Raw genomic sequence first — 24,251 nt, 5'->3', positions numbered from 1 at the left:
ATGACAACATAAGGGGCTAATAGAGCAAGTTGAAATTTAAAAAAGTGTGGTGGGGAAGGAAAAGGAGAATTAGCAAAACCAAAAAGAAGAAGCACAGTGTGAATAAGGCAGCAAACTTGCATCCTACCAAACTTGACAAGCAGATTTTTTTTCTGCTTTTTGGGTCACACCCGACGATGAGCAGGGGTTACTCCTGGCCCTGAACTCAGGAATTACACCTGGTGCTGCTCAGGGGACCATATGGGATGCTGGGAATCGAACCCGGGTCAGCCTCGTGCAAGGCAAACGCCCTACCTGCTGTGCTATCACTCCAGCCCCAACAAGGAGATATTTTTAAAAACCAAATGGGATGACCAATGACAAGTTGCAGTGAACAAAGAGAAATGGGGAAGCTCTTCATGTGGAAGTCCTCATGTAAATATCAGGTCAGTGCCCACATGTGCTTTGTTTAAACAGGAAGGGTTATTGTGATCACCAGGTTGGTGGAAAGAATGTAAGCTGATTCTCTAATTTTGACCTGTTTTCCCTGTCTGCAACAACATGGCAGATGGTTGATATGTAAAAGATGGCTATAGCAAAAATTATTTTGACTATTAATTTGGTGTATTCGATATGCCAAAAACAGTAACCATAACAGGTCTCATTCCCCTGACCCTGAAAGAGCCTCCAATCGTTGGGAAGGACAAGTAAGGAGAAGCTGCTAAAATCTCAGAGCTAGGACGAATGGAGATGTTACTGACACCTGCTCAAGAAAATTGATGAACAACAGGATGACAGTGACAGTGACAGTGATTAATTTGAAATGCAGAAATGTAACTCTGTGGATTAAGCAATACCAACTGCTAACAATAATTTCCTAACACTGAAAAAGAACAAAAATGCACAACACTTATATTACAAACATGGTCATTTTTCCAAGTTCTCTTATTCAGCAAGGACTTTTTTTTTAAGGCAAAGTTGAACTTGTTTTAAGTCAATCCAAAGACTGAAAATAGCTCAACTGTTGCTATCACCAAAATGATTTTAGGGGCTGGAGTGATAGCACAGCAGGTCGGGCGTTTGCCTTGCACGCGGTCAACCCAGGTTCGATTCCCAGCATTCCATATGGTCCCACGAGCACCACCAGGAATAATTCCTGAGTGGGTGAGTCAGGAGTAACCCCTGTGCATCGCCAGGTGTGACCTAAAAAACAAAAAGAAAAAAGAAAAGAAAAATATTTTAATAGTGTAACACAGTTATCTTGTTTCCATTCTAACCTGTGAGCTGTAAATCATTTCTGGTACTGGCCACTTCACACATTAGGGTCTCAATCCACCAGATGACTTCAGATGCCAGACACACTTTCAGGATCCTTTGGCCACTCACTTTTTCACTGAACAGTCACAAATGTGGTAAATTCCCATGACCCCCTCAGGTTGGCTAATAGGCTAAACTAATTCACAAAACTTAGGAAAGTGCAATATAACTAGAGTTTGATTATAAAGAATACAGTGCAGGACCAGTCAAAGGAAAATACTTGTGGGTCATGGAAGATCCCAAATAATTCCAAATGCAGAAGCTCCATGCCAAAAGCCAGGAAGAGAGATTACTCAAATTTTTCACCACAAGAAACCTTAAGCCAAGGACTACAAAACAACCCAAACAGTTACATATGTTTTTAAGACAAATAGAAATTGTCTCTTTGTTCCTTAGAGCACACATCTAAGAAATGGGAAGGGCAAGGCTACTAGAGTTCACATAAAGGTTTTCATGACTTGGGTATGTACCTCTAGAGTAAAAAAAAAAATTGGTCCTGTCCCAAAGAGGACTAAGGTAGGCAAAATAATAAAATAAAAATAAAAAAACAAAGATAAAGTTTTTTTTATTCAATCTACTCGCTTGCTATTTTAATGTCATCCCATTTTCTAAGTTTCAATCTTTTTTGCATCTCTCTGTGGACCATTTCTCCCCAAATGTTCAGATAAAAGTACATATTTGTAGAGCACCTCCAATGTTACCACGAGATCCCTAAACACACAAGCCTGTGAGTCCAACAGAGGTGACAGTCAACCATGCTAAGGAACATGGGGAGCAGAGAGAGTGTGCAGGCAAGTGCCTTATACATAGCCCACCTGGGTATGATCCCTTAAACCGCATATGATTCCCTGAGCCCCACCAGAAGTGATTCCTGAACACAGAGCCAGAAGTAAGCCTGAAGCACTGACAGATGTGGCCCCAAACCACTCCACTCCCGCCAGATTAAAGAGCATAATAAAAGTAGATACAATAAGTGCTGCACAGATAGTACAGGGAAAATGTACATTCCTTACAAGTTGCCAATCTCAGTGTAATTCTCTGCTCCCAGCACCACTGGGTTGGCCCTGGTTATCTTTAGCAATGCAGAGCACCAGCAACACTGCATCCTGGGTCCCTCGCATTGAGCCACTGCTCAGGGTGGCTGAGAATCTCCAAGAAGGATCTCTGGTGGGGCTGGAGCAATAGCACAGCGGGTAGGGCGTTTGCCTTGCACACGGCCTACCCAGGTTTGATTCCCAGCATCCGCTATGGTCCCCTGAGCACTGCCAGGAGCAATTCCTGAGTACAGAGCCAGGAGTAACCCCTGTGCATCGCCAGGTGTGACAAAAAAAAGAAGGGTCTCTGGACCTTCTGAGTGGAGTTGGGAGCCCCAACTCCACCCCCACCCCAAATAAAAAGGTAGACATAAAGAACTTTGAGAGATTGAGGCATATATAGTTCAGAGTGGAATCATGGGGGACAGTTAAAAAGAGGCACAACTTCAAAAGGGTCTGAAAAATGAGGAAAATTTCAGTACAAGATGGAAAAATAAGAGCTTTCCTCATTGTGTGAAGGAACTCAAAACCCCAAAGGCTAGGTGAACTTACATGGCCACAACAAAAAGCTAAGAGATGATGTAAAGGTAGGTGAGGCCTGAAGCAGCCTTTGAAGGGTGCTATACTTTGCAGCAAATTCCTTTTTCTATAAATCCCTAGGAACTTACTCACAAAAATTAAACCCATTAAGAGATTTTTTAAGAGTTTTTTTTTAATAGTTCAGACAATAAATTACAGAAAACCATGGCATTTAATAGTATAGTATAAGCATTTTTTTAAGAAGCAACAGAATTAAGCAATGGATAATAGGGGTAAAAAACACACTTGAAGATAATTTCAGAATGTATGTAATATGTCTAACTGGGAATAGAGTGTCACTAAAAGAAATGAGGGTTTAGTCTTAATGAATTTGGCCTTCAAAATCAGTCTGCTCTGGCCACTGTAATAAGATGTCAATTGCGTGGTTTAAACAAAGACATTATATTTCTCCCAGTTGGAGAGGCAGCCAAGTTCAAGATTTAGGTGTCAGCTTGTGTATTCATAAACTGAATGAGTAGCCCGCAGCTCTCTCTCGCCAGGACTGCAGATGTCATGGGCGGACAAAGGAGAAAAGGAGGGCCAAGCTGGTTGGTTGATCAGTTGCTGTTTATTCCATTCTCACCACACACCTGTTCCAATCTCACTAAGCTCCCCGTTACAGTCTCACACTGCCCCTCATTCCCATCTCCTCCTGTCCCCCTTGCTAGTCTCTCTGCTCCAACCCTTGGTAATGGTCCCTCCTCTAGTCTCTCCCAACCTGGGTGGCAACAACCACACTCAGCTCCCAGAGCACAATCAACATATCAAAGCCCTTCTTGATTGCCTGCAGCCAGGGCTCAAGGGGAAAATACCACCTAGGGGCTTTTCTCCTTTCCTTAGTTCAATAACCACTTAAACACTCATCTTAATTCTACTTCTTAATTTTAGTCATTTTGTATGGACACAGTAAGAGATACATAAGCTTGTAGGGTGGCTCTCCTAGGGACATCTCACTATAGATCCCAAACTACAATGCTCAGGCCAGATTCATCTTTCCTAACCCTAGAAGAGTCCTAATCCAGTTGTTACTTTTTGGATCATGACAGAATTTGTCTATGACCATGCTCTTAACTTATAGTTAAGTATTATGGCACTTTGACCTGGCCCATTTTGATACCAGGGTAGCTCACAGCTTGCCCTGGGTCCATCCATTCCCTTGTCAGGACCTTGCTTTGGGGGTGTTAGGAAGTAAGGGCAACTGAAGCTTAAGTTGAGAAAGCAGGTGCCCAAGAGTGAGTATTATTTGGAGTCAGTTAAATTCCAAGTTACAAAAGCATAGCATTAACTGTTTTCCTGTGTCTATACAAAAAGGACATTGCTCTGAATTAACTATGCAAAAAACATAAGGAGAAGATAAAAGCAATATTTATAAGTTAACAGAGTCTGATTAGGAGATAAAGGTGATTGACCTGTTGGAGAAGCAGAGCACAAAGAAAGAGTTTACAGATAAACACAGAGGAATGGGAGTGCCTCAAGAGCACTGTGATGGGAGTAACCAATAAACCTAAGCTCCCTGTCCCTGTGGCAAGGCAGAAAGGACAAACAAATGTTATCCTACATCTCCCCCTTTTCTGTTTACAAAATCACAAAATTTTGAAATAGAAAGAGGAACAATTCCAATCACAAAAATCTTTTATTTGCTGTACTAAAGCTTCAGCCTGCCCCTGGACCCAGAGCAGTGCTTATTGTAAAATGTCCAGTTGTCCTGCACTGTACAGGGATAATGAGAGTCGTTTAGTCATGTTTGGAAGAAATGAAGTGTCCGGATCAAATTTGAAGAGTTTTTCCTGCAACAGCAGCAGTAGTAGTCACAGCAATGAGTCCCAAGGGAGCAACTATTAAGAGTCCGGTAAACTTCAGGGAGCACTGGATCAGGCCGGGAGCACTGGAGGAGGAGTCACAACTTCTTTCAGGAGTCCTTCAGCAGAGGAATGCATCCATTGTCTGGTCAGGTTCACTGGCAGTCATAGATGTGCGACCTAGATTATGTTTGAGAAAAAACACTTTTTTAAAGTTATCAGATGATGGGGGCTGGAGCAATAGCACAACTTCACTAACAGCTCATCAGTTGTACACCTAGGTTAATTCCATATCATAGCTGTTGTACTAAGTGCTGCAATGAGTAACAATGTCCATATGTCCTTTTGAATAAACTTTTTTGTGTTCCAGGAGTAGATGCCAAGTAAGAAGTGAAATTTTGGGGTCACATGGCTGCTCTATTCTTACTTTTCTGAGAAATCTCTGCACTATTTAACCCCAAGGGGTTAAATAACACGTCATTTCCACAAGCAGTGGGTGACAGTTCCTTTTTCACAACTCCACCACCAACACAGTTGTTTTTTCCTTTTTTTTCTTTTTGGGTCACATCCGGCAATACACAGGGGTTACTCCTGGCTTATGCACTCAGGAATTACTCCTGGCGGTGCCTGGGGAGCCATATGGGATGCTGGGAATCAAACCCAGGTCGGCCGCATGCAAGGCAACCGCCTTACCCGCTGTGCTATTGCTCCAGCCCCCTTTGTTTTGTTTTTATCTGTGCCTTTCTCACTGGTGTGAGATGATACTTCACTGTTTGTTGTCTTGATTTGGATTTACCTGGTCACAAGTGATAACGAGCACTTTACTCGTGCCTACTGACCATTCTTCTTCAGAGAAGTGCCGGTTAATTCCCTCTTTCCAATATTTGGTACAGTTTTTGGATTTGTTGTTGTTGTTGTTGTTGTTGCTCTTGTGAGTATCTTATATATCTTGGATATTAACCCCTTAAGTGATGTGTTAAGTGCAAAGACTTTCTCCCAGTCACTTGAGTTGTGCCTTTTAATTTGGGCCCATATTTCTTTGTCCATGAAGAAATCTTTACATTTGACATGGTCCCATTTTTTATTTTATTTTGAATAGGCTTTTGTTTAAGGTGTGAGATATGGTTCCATAATGCTACTCATCTTCCAAAATTACATTTATGGATCAACTTTCTGCAAAATTTTGTTGGTACTTGTTTCATAGACCAAATTGGGATGCCATCATAGGATGCTTTAAAAATTATCATTTGTCTGCCTTTTCCATTTGACTGTTCATCCTTGAAAGCAAGAATGCTTTTTCATCCTTCCTTTACTTCCAACACCATATGTCATGTGAATGCAGATTTAAAAACAAATCTGTGTCCAGTTCAGTTAATTAGCTGTCTTCTCAATAGTAAAATAAACATTCCGGGGTGATTAATGTATAAAACCAGAACTTGTCAAGTGTTCTATTCCTATTACGTATGGCACACTGGTCATGTAAGGGTATTTTTCCAGGGCCATGGCTAGATTGGCCAAAAATGACAAGAACAACTAGTTCTAAATATAACTCCTCTCAAGAAACATGATCTATTTTTAAAACGACCTTATGGATCTGTCACAGGTCAGCACAATAGAGTGGAGAATCCTCTCTTGAAACACCTCATATTTTAAGTAGGCTATCTCAGAAGAACATTGGAGAAGGTTTATTTTAACTGAAAATATTAGAAAATGAGAAACAGAAGAATTTTGTAGATGTGTATAAACAAAAGAGGGACTTTGAGTGCTCATAATGATCAGCTGAATTTGACACGAGAACATAAATAGACCAAGTGTCTGAGAGAGTGGTCCAAAATGTGATCAAAGGAGGGAGCAGGAGAAATTATTTGGGCTGAAAATCTAAAAGACATTGAGAGATTTTATTTATTCAGACTTGACCATATATTCTTTGAGAATGCAAGTTCCTAACCCGTGACTGTTTTCCTTGAACACGCACAGAGAATGAGATTTTGTTCAGCTGTTTCTAAGAGAATACCAGTGTAGATCATTCTGCAAGCATGGTCGGGGGTCACCACCACACCAACAATTTATCAAGCTTTCGTTTCAGTCTTCTCTCTAGGGGTTAAAAGTTGGTGGTATTTTATCCAATATACATCTGCTAAGTCAGAAGAATCCATTATTAAACATAAAACGTGCCAAAACCCAAACTATCTGGCCACTTATAATATTTTCTGCAGTTTTTTCAAACACATCTGGTTTAAAAATGGATTTTTAAAACAAGTTATAATAATTTTTAAAAGAACAAAAATTAACTCTTCTATAATTCTGATCATGAATAAAGGGGCATTAATTATGAATTTAGTTAGAAATTAATTTAGCTTAGCAAAAATCACAGTGATAGGGACTGGAGCAATAGTACACAGTGGGTAGGGCATTTGCCTTGCACATGGCTGACTAGGATTTGAATCCCAGCATCCCATTTGGTCCCCCAAGCATCGCCAGGAGTAATTTCTGAGTGCAAAGCCAGGAGTAATCCCTGTGCATCTCCGCGTGTGACCGAAAAAGAAAAAAAAAGTATCACAGTGACATCCTGAAAACAAAATATACTCAAAACTTCTAATCACAGTAGAATGAACAGCTTTAAAAAGAGCTAGTATGCCAACAAGCAGATAAAAACCTACATATGATAAATATTTGTTGGAGCCAATTAGAAATAGTTTTAATTGAAATATTCAATATGAAGTTAAAGGCATGTCTATGGTTTCTGATTTGGGGATTTTTAACAAGCAAAAAATTACTGGATGCATTCTAATATTATAAGCATTATTTTATCTGCATGGCTGACCATAAATCTGAGCTTAATTTTTCCTTGGAAAACCTAAGATTTTTTTTTGAGCACATACTATAAGCCAGGAACCTTATGAATTCAAGCCAAACACCTGCTATCCCAGTGCTTACACCTTTGTAGTAGATACTGACACGGAGCTCAACACAAAACTTAAGGCTCATTTGCCAAGACACTGACAAAGGAGAATTGTCTGTTGTAAGCTGGTATTCTGGAGGAGCTAACAAGTCAATTTTCGGTTAAAAGGGAAGGAATGGTTTTCCTGAAGGTAGGAACAATGAGTACTTTGTCTCACAAACTAGACATTTTAAGTTCACTGTAGGCAGCCGGTATTTTTTTATTTGGGATTTTTTAGGGTGGTCCACATATGGCTGTGCTCAGAGCTTTACTCCTGGGTGCTCAGGGGTCATCTTACTCCAAAGAGTTTCATTCATCAGAGAGCCCTTAATGTGTTCTTCATTGGCTAAGAAATTAAAGATACTTATTCAAAACAGCATCTAGGCAGTTTTCTACATTGCTTAGAAATATAAGGTAAAAAAAAAAAAGGTAAAGGCCCTTCCGTTGATCATCGATTTGCTCGAGCGGGTCCAGTAACGTCTCCATTGGAGACTTTGTTGTTACTGTGTTTGGCATATCGAATACGTCACGGGGAGCTTGCCAGGCTCTGCCGAGCGGGCGAGATACTCTGGGTAGCTTGCCAAGCTCTCCGAGAGGGGCGGAGGAATAGAACTCGGGTCGGCCATGTCGACTGCGTGCAAGGCAAACGCCCTACTGCTGTGCTATCGCTCCTATATATATATATATATACATATGTATATATATATATATATATATATATATATGTCTTTAACTTTCAATGATCACCTTGCTAAGAGGCCATTACCTTTAAAAAGCATGCCAAGAGTTGATGCTTCTGTATTCCCTCATCAGCACGCTTCCCCTCAGTCTTCCCCCTCCTCTACAGTGATGATTAGACAGACTTTATGCATGGCCTGGTAACAATGGCCTTGGAACTTCTTTGTGCTCCAAGGTGCTCTACAGCAGATAGGTTTCAATTAAAATGGTGCTAGCATTTCTACATCTTCCTTAGTGGCTATGTTTGAGTTAGGGCAAAGTGACATTCACTTTCTTTAGGATTCATTTTGTTAGAAATTCATTGGACTGATTCATTTCAAAAGTCAGTGGGACATTCACACAGAGCAAATCCTTTCTTTTTGAAGCCACACCCAGAGGTACTCAGGGTTTACACCTGGCTATTAACTCGGGAATTATTCCTAGCAGACTCAGGTGACCATACAGGTGCCGGGGATCAAACCCAGGTCTGCTGATTGAACCCAGGTCAGCCATGTGCAAGATAAGCACTCTACCAGCTGTACTATTACTCTGACCTGCAAACAAATTCCTGATTATCATCAGAGAACCTGAAAAAGGTCTTAGGGATTATTTAGGCGAACACTTGCCAAGATTCTTTGATGCCCCAACCCCATTCACAGGAGGAATACACCATCTTGAGAATCCCCTTAGTGACTTAAATTTCCTCTTTTTAGTACAGTTTATGATAAAGGGGTAACTTGTTTTTCAAAGGGTCACTCTAAAAAGTGTGTGGATTCTAACTAAATGCTGCCTTCTGTAAGGTTCCCAGAAGGTGGATGTGAGCAAGTATATAATCAGTTCAGCAGTCGAGCTAGACAATTTAATTTAAAATATCATAGTGAATTCTTAATAAATTTTTAAAAAAACATAATGGTCTGATAGAATTGCCTACATTTTCTCTGCTTTGGATCAGAATTTCTGCTCAGAGTGCAATATTTGCACTTGGGAGCCAGAGAGGTAACCTGATGGGCAGAGCACATGCTTGGCATACTAAGTTCAGATTTGGTCCACAGTACCACATGGACTCCAAGCACTGCCAGATCTGGCCCCCAAATCAGACCAGATCAAAAAAGAACTTGAGTGCCATATAGTCAACTCAATTAAAAAATGTTAAAAAACAGACTCATCTTTCCCATAATCTGCCTGTCTGCACCCCACTTTCCCTTAGTTCAACCGCATCCGTGCCCCTGCGCTGCCCATAGAGGTTGCACTTCTCCAGCCTTTTCCTCATCTCTTAGTCCCTACCTTACCTGTCCCCAGAATCTCACTGTCAGGACATTTGCTCTGTGTCTTCACTTCAACTAGCAACTGTTGTAAAATGTTTTTAAAAAACAGAACTTCTAGCTGTTTGGGGGGGGGGGTGTTCACCATTTTATATTATTTAATATTTCTCACACTGGAAGTAAATTGTGTGCCATAATTAAGGCCTTTCTAACCATTCAGTGTAAATAGCTAGTTAATGACTTGTTTAAGTCCTGTTTTGTTTTTTTTTTTTAAAAAAACTATTGCAATCACCATGTGTCAGTGTTTTTCTTGTTTATTTACTGGTATCAGTAGTGTCTTTCTCCTTTGCTAGAAAATGTTATATAAACACACTGAAGCCCATTGCTCTCCACTCGATTTACTATAGCTAAGAAAATAAGGAAGTTATTGTGTATTAATGGCTAACAACACAGCAACTTATCTGATTCACAACTACGTCAAGAAATGGTAAGTCTTTCATAAAATGATAGATTCAATGAGAGAATTATGAGAAACACCATCTCATTCATTTAGTCTCATGCTTAGAGCCCTAAATCAAAGAAGCAATTTATGCTACAACCCGGTTCCCTTGACTGTCACCCCAAACCTCTCTGGAAGGCTCTAGTAATGCCCTGGTAGGACATTTCAGTATTCTGGGTCTTCTTTTCTCCATCTGGAATGTGACCTCTCTTATCTGGCATTAATCTCCTCACAACTAAAGTGATTTTTGGAAATTAAGAGCTGCACCACTCATTCTAAGACCATGTCAAGGGGCATCCCTGCCATGTGCCAGTTTAAACATAGACACAAGGGATGCTTGCTGCTGGGAGGAAGCAGGATTCCAGACAGTCCTGGTGCAGTGAGACCTCTTGGGTCAAGTGTCATTTCAATAATATCTATATTTTTATCACCAAAACATACTCACAAAGATGACTCTCTCAGACCATCACCTCTTGTTTTATTACAATGCAAGGTAGAGAAATTTCTCTGCTTTCCAGAAAAATCATAATTACTCTATTTCTTACTCCTACGGGTGTCAGAATACCCCAGATAGATTATTTCAACCCCAAATCCATATAACTTATACGTGACCTTTTTTAAAAAACCATTTTTTTAATTTATTTATGTTTTGCACTTTGGGTTACACCTGGCAATGCACAGAGGTTACTCCTGCCTCTGCACTTAGGAATTACTCCTGGCAGTGCTCAGCGACCATATGGGATACTGGGAATCGAGCCGGGCCGGTCACGTGCAAGGCAAATGCCCTACCCGCTGTGCTGTTGCTCCAGCCCCCTATACGTGACCTTTTTACTAACTTTCTTCACCCTTAGTCTTTTTTATTTTCATTTATATATGTATTTATTTTTGCTTTTTGGGTCACACTCAGCGATGCTCAGGGGTTACTCCTGGCTCTGCACTCAGGAATTATTACTCTTGACCATGCTTGGGGGACCATATGGGTTGCTGGGGATTGAACTCGGGTCAGCCATAGGCAAAGCAAGCACCCTACCTGCTGCTCTACTTTCACCTCCAGCCCTTCACCCCTAATCTTGCTTTAGCCCACCAGAGAAGAGTTATTTCACTTGTTTGCAAAGCTTTCATAAAAATAGTTCCATTTTCTATAGTAGAGTTGCTACTGACAAAGCCTACGTTTTCCAAACTGCTTAGGAAAATGAAAAATCAAATTTAAAGATGCTTGTCTACTTAAACTGTTAACGTATTTTTTATTAGTCCAGGAACCATATGCAATGTAGGAGTCGGAACCAGGGTCAGCCTGCATGACACATCTCCTAATATTAGCTCTTTAACCCTTCACATTTTAAAATATGACCTTAAATTAAACATAGACGTTTATCACAGTTCAACAAATCTAGAAGGTCAGCTTACATACTAAGAAATCTTGAAATCTTTCATTATCTTGAAAATTGTTGAGAAAAATAGCTCCTTCAAGTTCCATTAGTAATGCACTAATCATTTTAGTTTCAGAAATAGAATTTGAAGCAGTAGTAGATGAAATTGAAATCTGTGTAATATTTCATAGTTTAAAATAAAGCTTTCTTCGTTAGTGATTTCGAATCAATAATTTACAACCAGATGAAAAGAAAACCTCAAGATACAAAACAGTAAGCATACTTTTTGTTATCAAAGAAAAGGGGGGGGGGGATGTTATTTGTAATTTCTAGGTAGTAGAATAGTGCATTGCTATTTTTAATTATTTCTTTTGTGTTAAAAATAGGGAGTAAATTTACATTATTTTATAAATTTTTAAAAACTATCCTAGTTGTCAGCATATTTTTGTGTTTACATATCAAATGTTCGTGTGTAGTAATATCCTCAAGGGACAAATGAAATATTGTGCCACGGTAAAACTAGTAGTTTGCTCCAATATTTCAATGTTCTTTACTTAGGACATTTGCCAATTTTTCAATGAATCTCCTGCCAACCCCACAATAATGTGCCAAAGAAGGGAGTTAGAAAAACAGTTGGAAAAAAGGCAGAGGTAAAGGAGTACTTTAGATCTTAATTTTACAAATTTAACCAATTGTATCTGTATTGGTGAATGCCATCCCAGTGATGTGAGGACCAGCCGATGAGGCAGATATGTCCCAGGGATCAGAAGGCTTCCAGTAGTTTCCTTGCAATGACAGGACTCCAGAGATTTGCTCAAATGTTAAAGGGAAGCAAAGGGAATGTACGTCACTGGCTACAGTATTACCGACTGCAGCCAATTATGATTCATTATTTTGGCAAGCGTATCAGAGACAGCAATGTTTTATTTAGAAGTCCGGTATGGTTTAGCAATTTACAAAAGTCATGTTTCACAAAACTTCAAGGGTACATCACGTAGGTCTTTCAAATGTACCCCAAATCAATGACTTGAATACTTCTTTTCAGGGAAGCAAGTAATAGAAAAAGCTACTAAGTTCTTTTTATTTTGTTATATTTAGTCTAGGCACTATCATTGCAAAAAAATATAAATTTCAACTTGTTTATTAAACTGAGCCCATTATTTATTCCTCTAAGTCAGGGCACTCCTAAATATAAAGGCAATTCTTAAAGGAAATTATGAAATTCTTCCCCTGCTCCCTTTCCTTCCTTTTGTTGCTGTTGCTGCAATGACACGGTTGCAAACACACAAGAAACTGCATGTCGAGTTGGTGCTCACACATCCTGACAAGCTTCCACCAGGGATTGCTCTCCTTAGTGGTGGGACTCACACACATCTGACTGTGCACAGAAATGTTGCATTATCACAGCAGCAGCACTAAAGAGATCAAACCAAGCACACCTGAATGGGTGGCTCTGGGGATGAAATCATAGTCTCATGGGTGCAAAGCAGCCATTTTGTGTTACTGAGCCATCCGCTGGAACTCAGCAATTAGGAGATTCTTTTCAGTTAGACTTCATATGAATCAGGAGGGGATATCCTGGTAAAGGTACTGGTTTTGAGGAGAGAGAGTTTTTTTCCATTTTTTTATTCTCCTTTATGCTTTACTGAAAGTACACACTGGCATTAAACTTTTGATCATTATGAAGATTATTAATAAGTTATCTGTTTTAATTAGAAGTTTCTCATGTCAAATTTTTATAAAAGTGTCTGTGTGCATTTTTAAAAGATCTGTTAATTTTAGTGTTACACAAATCATACTAATTATTGACCATTGACCATAAAGAAGATACTAATAAACCTATCAGGCTTTTGAGTTAAAACTATAAATTTTAGGTAAAATTTAGGTAATATTTCAAATTTCCTTAGGTTCAAAATTAAATTTCCTTTCATTCAGAATCAAATCATTACAAACTCTACATACACTTACTAAGTCAAAGTATGATGGTTCTTCACAAGATTTTATTAACTGTATATTATAGTTTTTTCTTTTCAAAATAATCTATCTTTATAAAAATTCAAATGAGGAATGACACAAAGTAAAAATTAAAGCCCAAACCATTATCTTACACTTGCTATTGACCAATTTATTTTTAAAAAAAGTACTCTGTACTATAGGTAACATGATTATGGCTTTGACATATAAAATTATTGCACTTTCGAACCGTCATCCACTCTTGGTGGGAATGTTGGCTAGTTCAACCTCTGTGGAAAGCAATATGGAAATTCCTCCCCAAAATAGGAATAGAACTCTCACGTGATCCAGCAATATCACTTTTGGGCAATTATCCCCAAAACACAAAAGCATTAATTCAAAAGGATATATGCACACAATTCTGTTCATTGTAGCCAAGATATGGAAACAATCCAAATGCCTAACTACAGATGAATGGATCAAGAACTTGTGGTACATATGCACAATGGAAAACTATTTAGCTCCAAAGAATAAACTCCTAAAACTTACAGCAACATGAATAGAACTAGAGGACATCATGCTGAGTAAAGCAAGTCAGAAGGAAAAAGACAGATATAGAGGAATCGTTTTCATGTGTGAGAGTTAAAAATTCACAACTAGGCAGCAACAGAAACCCAAAAGCTACATAATAGAGTAACTGAGTCACACAATTGAGCCTTAAGGGGCAAGAGGGAGGATTCCTTGATTTACTGGGCGAGGGAGATGGTGAAGGGTGTCGAGTTGGAGTTATGCCCATGAGAAACCATTATTAATAGTACTGTAAAAAATAACAAATAATAATCTTTGGAATAAAATCATTGCAGTTTCACCACCGCCAAAGTACCATTGTACACTGGAAGTGAGTAGATGATGAGAAACAGGACTTAGGATGCCATGCACTGGGCTGGACATTGAGGAACAAGACAAGTACCATTGTAAGAAGTAAAAGGAGAGGCCTGAACATTGAGGAGGGACCCAGAGCTGTCTATTTAAACTGTACAGTAAACTCTAACTACTAAGACTTATGAGTTTTGTTTGCAAATTTTTCATACAATTCCCAAGAACCCACAAGCACTGGAAAATCCACATGGGCATAAGACCACAACCGTAAACGTGAGAATTCCAGCACGATAAAGCGTGTGCAAGTAACTGTTTGACACACATGCGGCCCCAAGCACCATAACTGTGTAATGAAACCATGTGTGTTCATTCCTGGCTGAGGTGACGGCAACAGTATAAAAGAAGGAGAGGTGGGGGGAAGGAAATAAAACTTAAATTTTAGGTCCCGAAGAAAGAGAGATATCTCACTGGGCTGAGCAGTGTGTATTCTGCATACACAAGGCCCAGGTTCAATCCCTGGCACACCGAGCTCCCCGAGAGAGAACCCAACCATAGTTCTGGGAGGAATACCACTGAATGTGGCCTAAATGACCAGACTGATTGATGAGCTAATTACTTACTTTAAATCCTTTAAAGGTCACAGAGTTCCGCATACCTGGTTTTGTGGGGCTTCACTTATGTGTGAGTCTCGGCCCAAGCGTCGGGAAAGTGGCCTGGAGCTTGGCGGCAGTTGGGTAGTAGAGGTAGTGGAGGTAATGGAGGTCTGCCAATGAGCTCCAGGTCACTTTCTAGATCCTCGGGCCAAGACTCATGCACGAGTGAAGCCCCACAGAACGAGGTAAGTGGAACTCTGCAACCTTGAACTCCAGGCTCAACAGGACCCGGGAACAGAGATCCTCTGCCTGCTCCCACCAATCTACAGCGACCCAGGGATTACTCTCAGAAGCCCCATCCTACCAGTAACAGGTAAATACCTCATTGGCAGACCTCCACTACTTCCATTACCTCCACTACCCAGCAGTCGCCACGCTCCAGGCCACTTTCCGGACTGCTTTCCATTTTTGACACTGAAGAAAAACTGTTCTAAGAAGTGGCTGCACGACACATCATAAGACATTTAATATCCATCTTCCAAGATTAGCGCACCATGTTTGATGGGATTCAAATATGTTTGAACCATGGGAACACCTGCAAGAGAGATTAGAGGCCACCCTAAAAGCCTCTATCCCTCTTGAAGAGACTGGCAAGCTACAGAGAGTATCCTGCGCACACAGCAGAGCCTGGCAAGCTATCCATGGCATATCCGATATGCCAAAACCAATAAATACAAGGGTCTCATTCCCCTGACCCTGAATGAGCCACCAATATGGTAGCATTAAGAAGGATGAGGAAGGAGAGGCTGATAAAATCTCAAGGTTGATCTAGGCTGCCAAAACAAAGAGGACAAAAATGACTGTACTTTCAATGCATGTATGTTGGCATCGGATGTATCCATCAAGGACCTGATGGTGCAAGCATGAAAGATCAAGTACAACATCATTGGTCTGACCGAGATGAGAAGGCATCAATCACATCATGCCATTTTCGACACAGGAGAAGAACTGTTCCTCGGAACATGAGACAAAAGAGATATCAGTGGTGTCAGTGTCCTTGTCAACACAAACTTGGCCTTGAGCATTGATTTATTCAAATGCCTGACAACCCAAATGGGATTATTACACTTGAATAGATGTGGCTCACTGCTGGCAGTTTCCATCTTCGTTGTCTTTGCACCAATACCCAATTATGATGAAGAAGAAATTGAGAAATTCTACATGGAGCTGGAGAAGTTCTATCAAGACCACACCTTCTACAAGATCATTGTCGGTGATTTTAATGCCAAGATAGGAACGAGATCAGCCAAAGAACTCCACATCAAGAACCATGGGCTAGAATGGAACGAACAGGGTGAGAGACTATCTGACTTCATCATGTCGACCAAGACCATTCATGGTAACTCACAATTCCAGAAGGTCGAATCTAAACGTTGAACATGGGAGTCTCCTGGTGGATGGTTCCACAACGAAATTGACCACATCATATTCAATTGAAGGTTTTGCCTGACCAATGTCGCTGTTGTTCCAAAATTCTAAACAGGATCGGACCACCGTCTCCTTTGTGCAAAATTCTACTTCACAGATTGGGGAGAAATGGCTGCAAAGTTTAAGAAGAGAACTCACAGAATGATCACCAACTGGGAACTCTTTGGCACTATTGCAGCAACATGGGAAGATGCCGTCGTTGTCAACATTGACAAAGAATACGATCAACCTGTTCAACACCTCCATGATTGTCAAAGGAATGCCGAGAGAGAGATAGCCACAAAAAGATGCCTGTCTTCGAAAGCTCTTGAGCTCACTTGCCACCGTGGCTTGTCGCAAGCCTCAGGCAACTGTAAGTGAATGTCCAAGCTCACAAAGCAGTACAGAGAAGTGATAAAGGAAGACCTCAAAGAGAGAAGAGCAGCAGTGCTGGCAGATGCAGCAGAAGCTGGGAAGAGCATTTGCAATGCCTGCCTGTCCTTTGCCAACTATAAGAGCAAGAGGACTGCCCTCTGACGTCCTGATGGATCTATCACATCTTCCAGAAGTGCCATGGAGAAGATTATCCATGACATCTACTCAGATCTCTTCCATAGCCACGTCCACCTGCCCACATACCAAATTCTGCAGGATGCTTAAGTCGTTCCAAACATTCTCCCTTCTGAAATCCGACATGCCATTTTGTCAGTAAAGAAGTGAACAGCACCCGGCCCAGACAAGGTCAGACCCAAACACCTGAAGAACCTGCCATCAGTACTCATCAATATGCTGGCTCGACACTTCACATGCTACTGTCTGAATGCAAGGTTCCGTCCCAATGGAAAACCAGCAGAACTGTACTGCTATACAAGAAGGGAGACATCCACGACATTGGCAACTATCTCCCTACCTGCCTGTTGTCTGTCGTCTACAATCTCTTCACTCGAGTCATCCTGAATAGGATTGGCAGAACACTAGATGAAGGACAACCATGCGAGCAAGTCGGGTTTCGAAAAGGATTCAGCATGATCCACCATATCCACACGATAACCAAGCTCATTGAGGTTTCTTGGGAGTTCAAGATGCTGCTCTGTCTAAAGTTCATTGATTTAAAAAATGTCTTTGATTCTGTTGGTGATTGCAACGCCTACATACTGGAAGATGGGGGATCTGGGTGGAGGAGGCCCCAGTCCCAATTTGAGCAGGCTTGGAGATCTACGCCCTGGGTCCCACACACCTGTGTTCCTCTGCCGGTTCCTTCATGTGAGAAGCTCGTCCAAATGTGTGGAGAGTGGTCTTAAGCATGGCTGTGGCTGGAACTGGAAGTCTTCAGCTGCCAGGGCTCTGCTCAGGGTGGGAAGGGAAACTCAACCTTCCCTCCTCCAAGGGGCCCCAATGAGGACAGCCAGACGCATAGGCAGGAGACTGTCCTCTTCTCTTTTGGGAGCAGGGTTTTATGTAACATCCAACAACTGCACCCGGCACCATGTAATCCCATCAACGGCCAAGACCCAGAGACTATAAAACCCTGCTCCCGGAAGAGAACAGTGCAGAATCTTCTGCCTCCATGCATGAGATGGAGTCACAGCCATGCTTAAGACCACTCTCCACATGTTTGGGCGAGCCTCATGCATGAAGGAACTGGCAGAGGAACCCAGGTGTGCGGGACCCGGTGTGTAGATCTCCAAGCCTGCTCGGATCGGGACTGGGGCCTCCTCCATCCAGATCTCCCATCTTCCAGTATGCAGGTGTTACACCCAGCAACTGTCCCCAGCACCGTGTAATCCCATCAACGGCCAAGACCAAGAGACTATAAAACCCTCCTCCTGGAAGTGTGCGGCAATTGGCAGGCTACCAAAAGTATCCTGCCCAAATGGCAGAGTCTGGCAAACTCCCCATGGCATATTCAATATGCCAAATACCAGTAACAATGATAGGTCTCATTCTCCTGACCCTGCAAGAGCCTCAAATGTGGCACTTTTTAAAATCTCAGGGCTAGGATGAAGGAGAAGTTACTGGTGCCTGCTCGAGGCAATCAATTAATAACAGAATGACAGTTATTTGATTCTGTTGAGACGGATGCAGTCATTGAAGCCCTAGCCAAATAGGGCATTCAAACTTAATACATCAGGATCCTCTGTGAGCTGTATTATGGATTCACTACCAGGATCTCACCATTCTACAAGGAAGTCATCATCCATGTCAAGAGAGGGGTTCAGCAGAGTGATACCATTTCACCAAAACTCTTCAGTACCACCCTTGAGAATGTCATACAACGACTGGAATGTGAAGAAATGGGAGTGAAGATAGACAGTCGGCAGCTACACCACCTCCACTTCACTGATGACATCATTCTAATAACACCAAACATTAGCCAAGCAGGACAAATGCTGATTGACTTCGATCGTGAGTGTGGAAAGGTCGGATTACATCTGAATCTCACGAAGACAATCTTTATGAGAAACGGTCTCATTCCTGACGTTTCATTTGCTCTCAATGGAATGAACATCTCTGAATGCAACAGTTGTGTGTACCTAGGTCGAGAAGTCAACATAATGAATGACCTGGCACCTGAGTTGCGCAGGAGGAAGAGAGCGGCTTGGAATGCCTTCAAGAGCGTCGAAGAAATAGCTAAGAGGACAAAGAACCTCCAGTTCTGGGTATATCTCTTTGATTCCACTGTTCTTCCTGTATTAACATATACCTCAGAGACCTGGGCCCTACGCAAACAGGATGAGAGCGCTATTTGGGTCTCCAAGGAATCGAAAGAGCTATGCTTGGAGTATCACACTTCACTCAAGTGAGAGAAAGAATTCGAAGTTCTGACCTCCGTCAATGATCAAGAATCAGGGGCGCTGTCTCATTTGCCAAGGTGTTGAAAATCAGATGGGCTGGACACATAATGCATTTTGGAGACGACCGCTAGACAAGAGCCATTACCAACTGGATTCCACAGGACATCAAAAGATTGCGTGGCTTCCCACCTATGAGATGGTCAGACTTCTTCGTCAAGACCCTGAACAATTGGTTTGAGGCTCTTTGTGTTCCTCTAACGAGCAGACACCATTGGGCTATATTAGCATGGGACAGGGATGAATGGAGACATTACTGGTGCCTGCTCGAGCAAATCAATGTATAATGGGATGTCAAGTGATATAATGATAAAATCCTTTAAAAACTAATCTGCCATTCACCTTTTTGTTTTAGGTCCTTAGCTCATACTAGCCACATTTCAATGCTCATAGCCAGATGTGGCTTGTGGCCACCTATTGAACCCTTAGGTATGGAGTATCTCCGCTGTCAGAGAATTTCCTATGGGACATCACTGGGCTAGGGGGACAGCCACAAAGTACGAGACCTTCGTGTCCAGACAGACCACTGACCTCATGAAAAGGAGAAGTAACAAAAGAGACAACTGAAGAGTAATCACAGTGACTTTATTCTTGCTGGAAAAAAGCAGAAATGCTAAATAGACAAGAGTCATTTTCTAATGCTATTAAATTGGTATCACAATAAAGCTAATTTGGGGCCTGAGCTATAGCAAAGCAGGTACGACATTTGCCTTGCATGTGGCCAACCTGGGTTCGATCTCCGGCATCCCGTATGGTCCCCCAAGCACCTCCAGGAGTAATTTCTGAGGGCAGAGCCAGAAGTAACCTCTAAGCATCACTGGTGTTAACCCAAAAAGAAAAAAAAAAGATAAAGCTAATTTGCTTTCACAGTGTATCTCTAGTCCTTGAATCTATTACGGCTACCAGAGTTAAAACTAGATGAGATCAAGAATATGAAATGAAATCAAAAACACTTCAAACCCTTAAAATCTCACTACATAAAGTAGATACAGACCATAGATAGTACGACTGATGTCCCAAGGCTACAAATCAAGAGAGGAAAACTACCATGGGCGGTGGTTTTTAAAAAAGGGGGTGGGGAGTGAGATGGATTTAAACAATCCCAACGATGCCATAATAAGACAGAGACAGATGTCCTTTAAAGATAAAATTTTGCTGTGTGGAAGTAAGTGATAAAGAATGAGATGATATTTGGTAAGTGGAACCTAAGTGGTGACTGTGAGCTGTTTGCTGGGTGTGCAAGCTTATTGCAAATGTCACAGACAGCCTGCAAAGAAAGTTGCAGAGTATCACATTTGTCTGATCTGTTTCTTGCACAACTACTGTAAGAAAGTAGCTGAGGCCCCAGAACCTGGAGCCCATCTGTGCTGCGGCCACAGTTTCTTGCTGCCCAACGATGTCATCTCATTTAGTAGAGTAGCTGCCACCCCTACACAACAACAACAACAATTGCGAGGAAGGTAAACAGCCTTTGCCCCCGCCAGCCGGCCTCAACAGTTCTTGGGTGGAGCTCCCCATGAACAGCAGCAAAGGAAATGATAATGCCAATGGGAAAAATGGGGGGCTAGAACACATACCTTCCTCATCCTCAATTCACAATGGGGACATGGAGAAGATTCTTTTGGATGCACAACATGAATCAGGACAGAGCAATTCCAGAGGCAGTTCTCACTGTGACAGCCCTTCCCCACAAGACGATAGGCAGATTATGTTTGATGTGGAAATGCATACCAGCAGGGACCATAGCTCTCAATCAGAAGAAGAAGCTGTAGAAGGAGAGAAAGAAGTTGAGGCTTTGAAGAAAAGTGCAGACGGGGTGTTGGACTGGTCCAGTAGAACTGAGAACATCCCACTCAAGGAGTTCCACTTTAGGCACCCTAAGCGTTCTGTTTCACTAAGCATGAGGAAAAGTGGAGCCATGAAGAAAGGGGGTATTTTCTCAGCCGAATTCCTTAAGGTGTTCATTCCATCTCTCTTCCTATCCCATGTTTTGGCTTTGGGTTTAGGCATCTACATTGGAAAATGACTGAGCTCACCCTCTGCCAGTACCTACTGAGGGAAAGAAAAGCCCCTGGAAAGGCGAGTGACCTGTGAAGTGGTGTATTGTCACAGTAGCTTATTTGAACTTGAGACCACTGTGAGCATGATCCAACTATCACCCTATTTTTACATATCCAAGTTTCAGTAACTCTCAAATCCAGTATTTTACTCAAACTCTGTTGAAATGTTTTACTAACCTAACTCCCTTTTTGGCCTGTAAGACACTTTAGACTTTTCCTAACAGAGTTTACTTTTGTTTAGAAATTTGCAAGGGCTTCTTTTCCGCAAATGCCACCAGCAGATTTTAATTTTGTCAACAATGCTGTTATCTTCTTTTAGTGCCACCAGATTTATATCTGTATCATTCATGGTATAAATTATATCTATCATTTTTCTCTTAAATGAGATCAGGTTAGCAAATAACAGAAAAGCTTTGTTTTGTTTCTGAAGAAAAAAGACATGCTTTTCGAAGCTTAAATTTATAGTGATTACAAAGTAAAACAAATGGGGGGGGGGGGGGGAATGACACAAGAAAACATATCTCATGGGCAATAAAAAAGTTATTTTCAACAAGCTTTGTAACTTCTTTCTGTCTCGCCTCCTGTTGGTGCCTTGCAGCCTATAAGAGGCAGGCTATGTACATGATAGGTATAAAATAGAGTAAGAACTTAAAATCAGGGCCAGAATCATAGTACAGCAGGTAGAGCATTTACCTTTCACATAACCGACCTGAGTTCCATCTCTGGCACTCCACATGGTCCTCGGAGCTCTCCAGGAGTGATCCGTGAGCACAGAGCCAGGAGTAAACTCTGAGCACCACAAAGTTTGGCCCAAACACAAGTTAAAAAAAAAAATTTAAAGCCATCAGCATATTTTAATAATACTGTGTTGTAATGCTGTCTTCTCTATGGTGTGGAATCTTTACTTCTGATAAGAAATGTCTCAGGCCTGGGAATACATGTAATTGCTTTTGGGAATTTTGTATGTGTACGTTTGGTATTTTTATGTTTATTAGCTGCATGTGAATTTTCCTTCTAAGTTTTTTTCTTTTTTTTTCTAAGAAGAGGCTTTGGAATGAATTCAGTAATCAATATATGCTTCTGGTTTTAGGAAGCATCACTGTACTCTAAAGCCTTTAAACCCTGGAGATAATTTTTTCATAGTTATTTCACGCACATGGGCAACTTTTAAAAACTTGCTTGGGTTGTGGCAAGAGTAGACAAAATTCTGAAGAGATGCCATTTGTTTTCTTCTGATCGCTCACTTTCGGATGTTTACTGTATTGTTTTACTAAGGGTGGTTCTGTGATTTTGCAGGCACTTGTCACTGTTTTCTCATGTAGCCATTTTCAGTTATGTAAAACTTTCAACGTTCCAGGATTCAATTTTCTTTAATAATAAACCTTTTTTGTTTCTGAAATGTGAAGCTTTAAGGTCAAATCATTAGAATGCATCAGGATTATCATTTGTTCCAAGTAATGATTTTATTGGATTTCAGAAAACATAGCATGTTGTTGAAAGATATTATTGTATGTCTTAATATATATAATTACTGTTTATGATATAAACATTACTATAGGATAGTTAGAAAAACCCTTGTTAATTTTAAAACTACCACTATTCATTAAATAAAAAGTGCATCAGGGCCCTTTCCGCCGCCCAAGCCAAGCTGGTCTCCCCTCCCCAATCCCCAGGTCAGTTTTCGCATCGTTTCTCAGACCCAGAACTTGGATTCCACTGTGCAAGCCCTGAGGCGTCCCCCAGACACGGAGAGACAAAACAGATCTGAGCCTCTCTGCCTCTCCCTTTCCGCTGCCCAAGCCAAGCTGGTCTCTACTCCCCACCCAGTCTTTACTCCTCCACATCTGTGGGGGTGTGGCCACTTTAGAAGTGAGCGTGGATTTTAAAAAGTGGGCATGGCCTAATTTTTGGCTGGTGGACGCTTATGTGGCTGCAGGTAGTTTACTTGAATCAAGAAATCTGACCCCTATACCTACGCAACAACATGAAGAAACAATGCAAATCCCCGCCACAGGGAGACGACAAGGAAATACGTCCAGAAGCCTCAGTAGATGCTAGCCACCTTAGGAACCTCTCTGACAAAGAATTCAGATATGAAGTCACGAAGATGTTTAATCAACTCAATGTAACAATCAGACAGATATCCGCTAAATCGAAAGAGGACATGAAAGAAACAACCGATCGCACAATCGACAAAATACAGCAAGAAATGAGAGCAGAAATTGGAAAGCTTTGCACAAAAATGGCACGATCACAGATTCCATAGATGAAGTCAAAAACTCACTCTGTGCCCTCAAAAATAGAGTGACCACAGCTAAGGAAAGAATCAGTGAGCTGGAAGATCAACTGCACCAAGCCAACACGCAACAACAAACAGTGGAAAAGGACCTCAAAATAGCTCTACAGAGAATCAGAGTCCTAGGAGACGATTCCAAAAGAAACAGCATTAGAATCATTGGACTACCAGAATCTCAGGGAAACAATCCCAATGAAAAAACCATGGATAAACAAATCTTAATCACTTAATCACTTAACTTCCCGTTAGTCATCGATTTGCTCAAGCGGGTGCCAGTAACGTCTCCATTTGTCCCTGTCGCGTGCTAGTGTAGCCCAATGGCATCTGTTCGCTCTGGGAACATGAGGAGCCTCAAACCGATTGTTCATAATCTTCACGAAGAAGTCTGACCATCTGGTAGGTGGGCAGCACGCGGTCTTTTGACATCCCATGGAATCCAGTCAGTAACAGCTCTAGTCCAGCGGTCCTCTCTAAATCTCATTACATGACCAGCCCATCTGATTTTTGACACCTTGGGAAATGAGACAGCATCCCTGATTCTTGATCGTTGATGGATGTCAGAACTCCGGATTTTTTCTCTCATTTGAGTGAAACGTGATATTCCAAGCATAGCTCATTCTATTCTTCTTTGGGAGACCTGAATAGCGTTCTCAT

At 41.4% G+C, this 24,251-nt stretch overlaps 1 protein-coding gene across 1 annotated transcript; it reads left to right on the top strand.

Annotated features, from left to right (window-relative positions):
- The first annotated feature begins 20,602 nt into the window (after nucleotides 1-20,602).
- On the top strand, nucleotides 20,603-21,654 carry LOC130020007 (BCL2/adenovirus E1B 19 kDa protein-interacting protein 3-like). The gene has a single exon (XM_056110611.1). It carries the CDS (start codon nucleotides 20,758-20,760, stop codon nucleotides 21,265-21,267), a length of 510 nt encoding a protein of 169 aa, XP_055966586.1. The 5' UTR covers nucleotides 20,603-20,757; the 3' UTR covers nucleotides 21,268-21,654.
- The last annotated feature ends 2,597 nt before the right edge of the window (nucleotides 21,655-24,251 follow it).

The sequence above is a fragment of the Sorex fumeus genome, unplaced genomic scaffold (assembly GCF_029834395.1).
Source record: "Sorex fumeus unplaced genomic scaffold, SorFum_2.1 ptg000010l, whole genome shotgun sequence".
In the NCBI taxonomy this organism is placed as follows: domain Eukaryota; kingdom Metazoa; phylum Chordata; class Mammalia; order Eulipotyphla; family Soricidae; genus Sorex; species Sorex fumeus.
The sequence above is the reverse complement of the archived record's forward strand: the minus strand, read 5'-3'. Positions and strand labels throughout refer to the sequence as shown.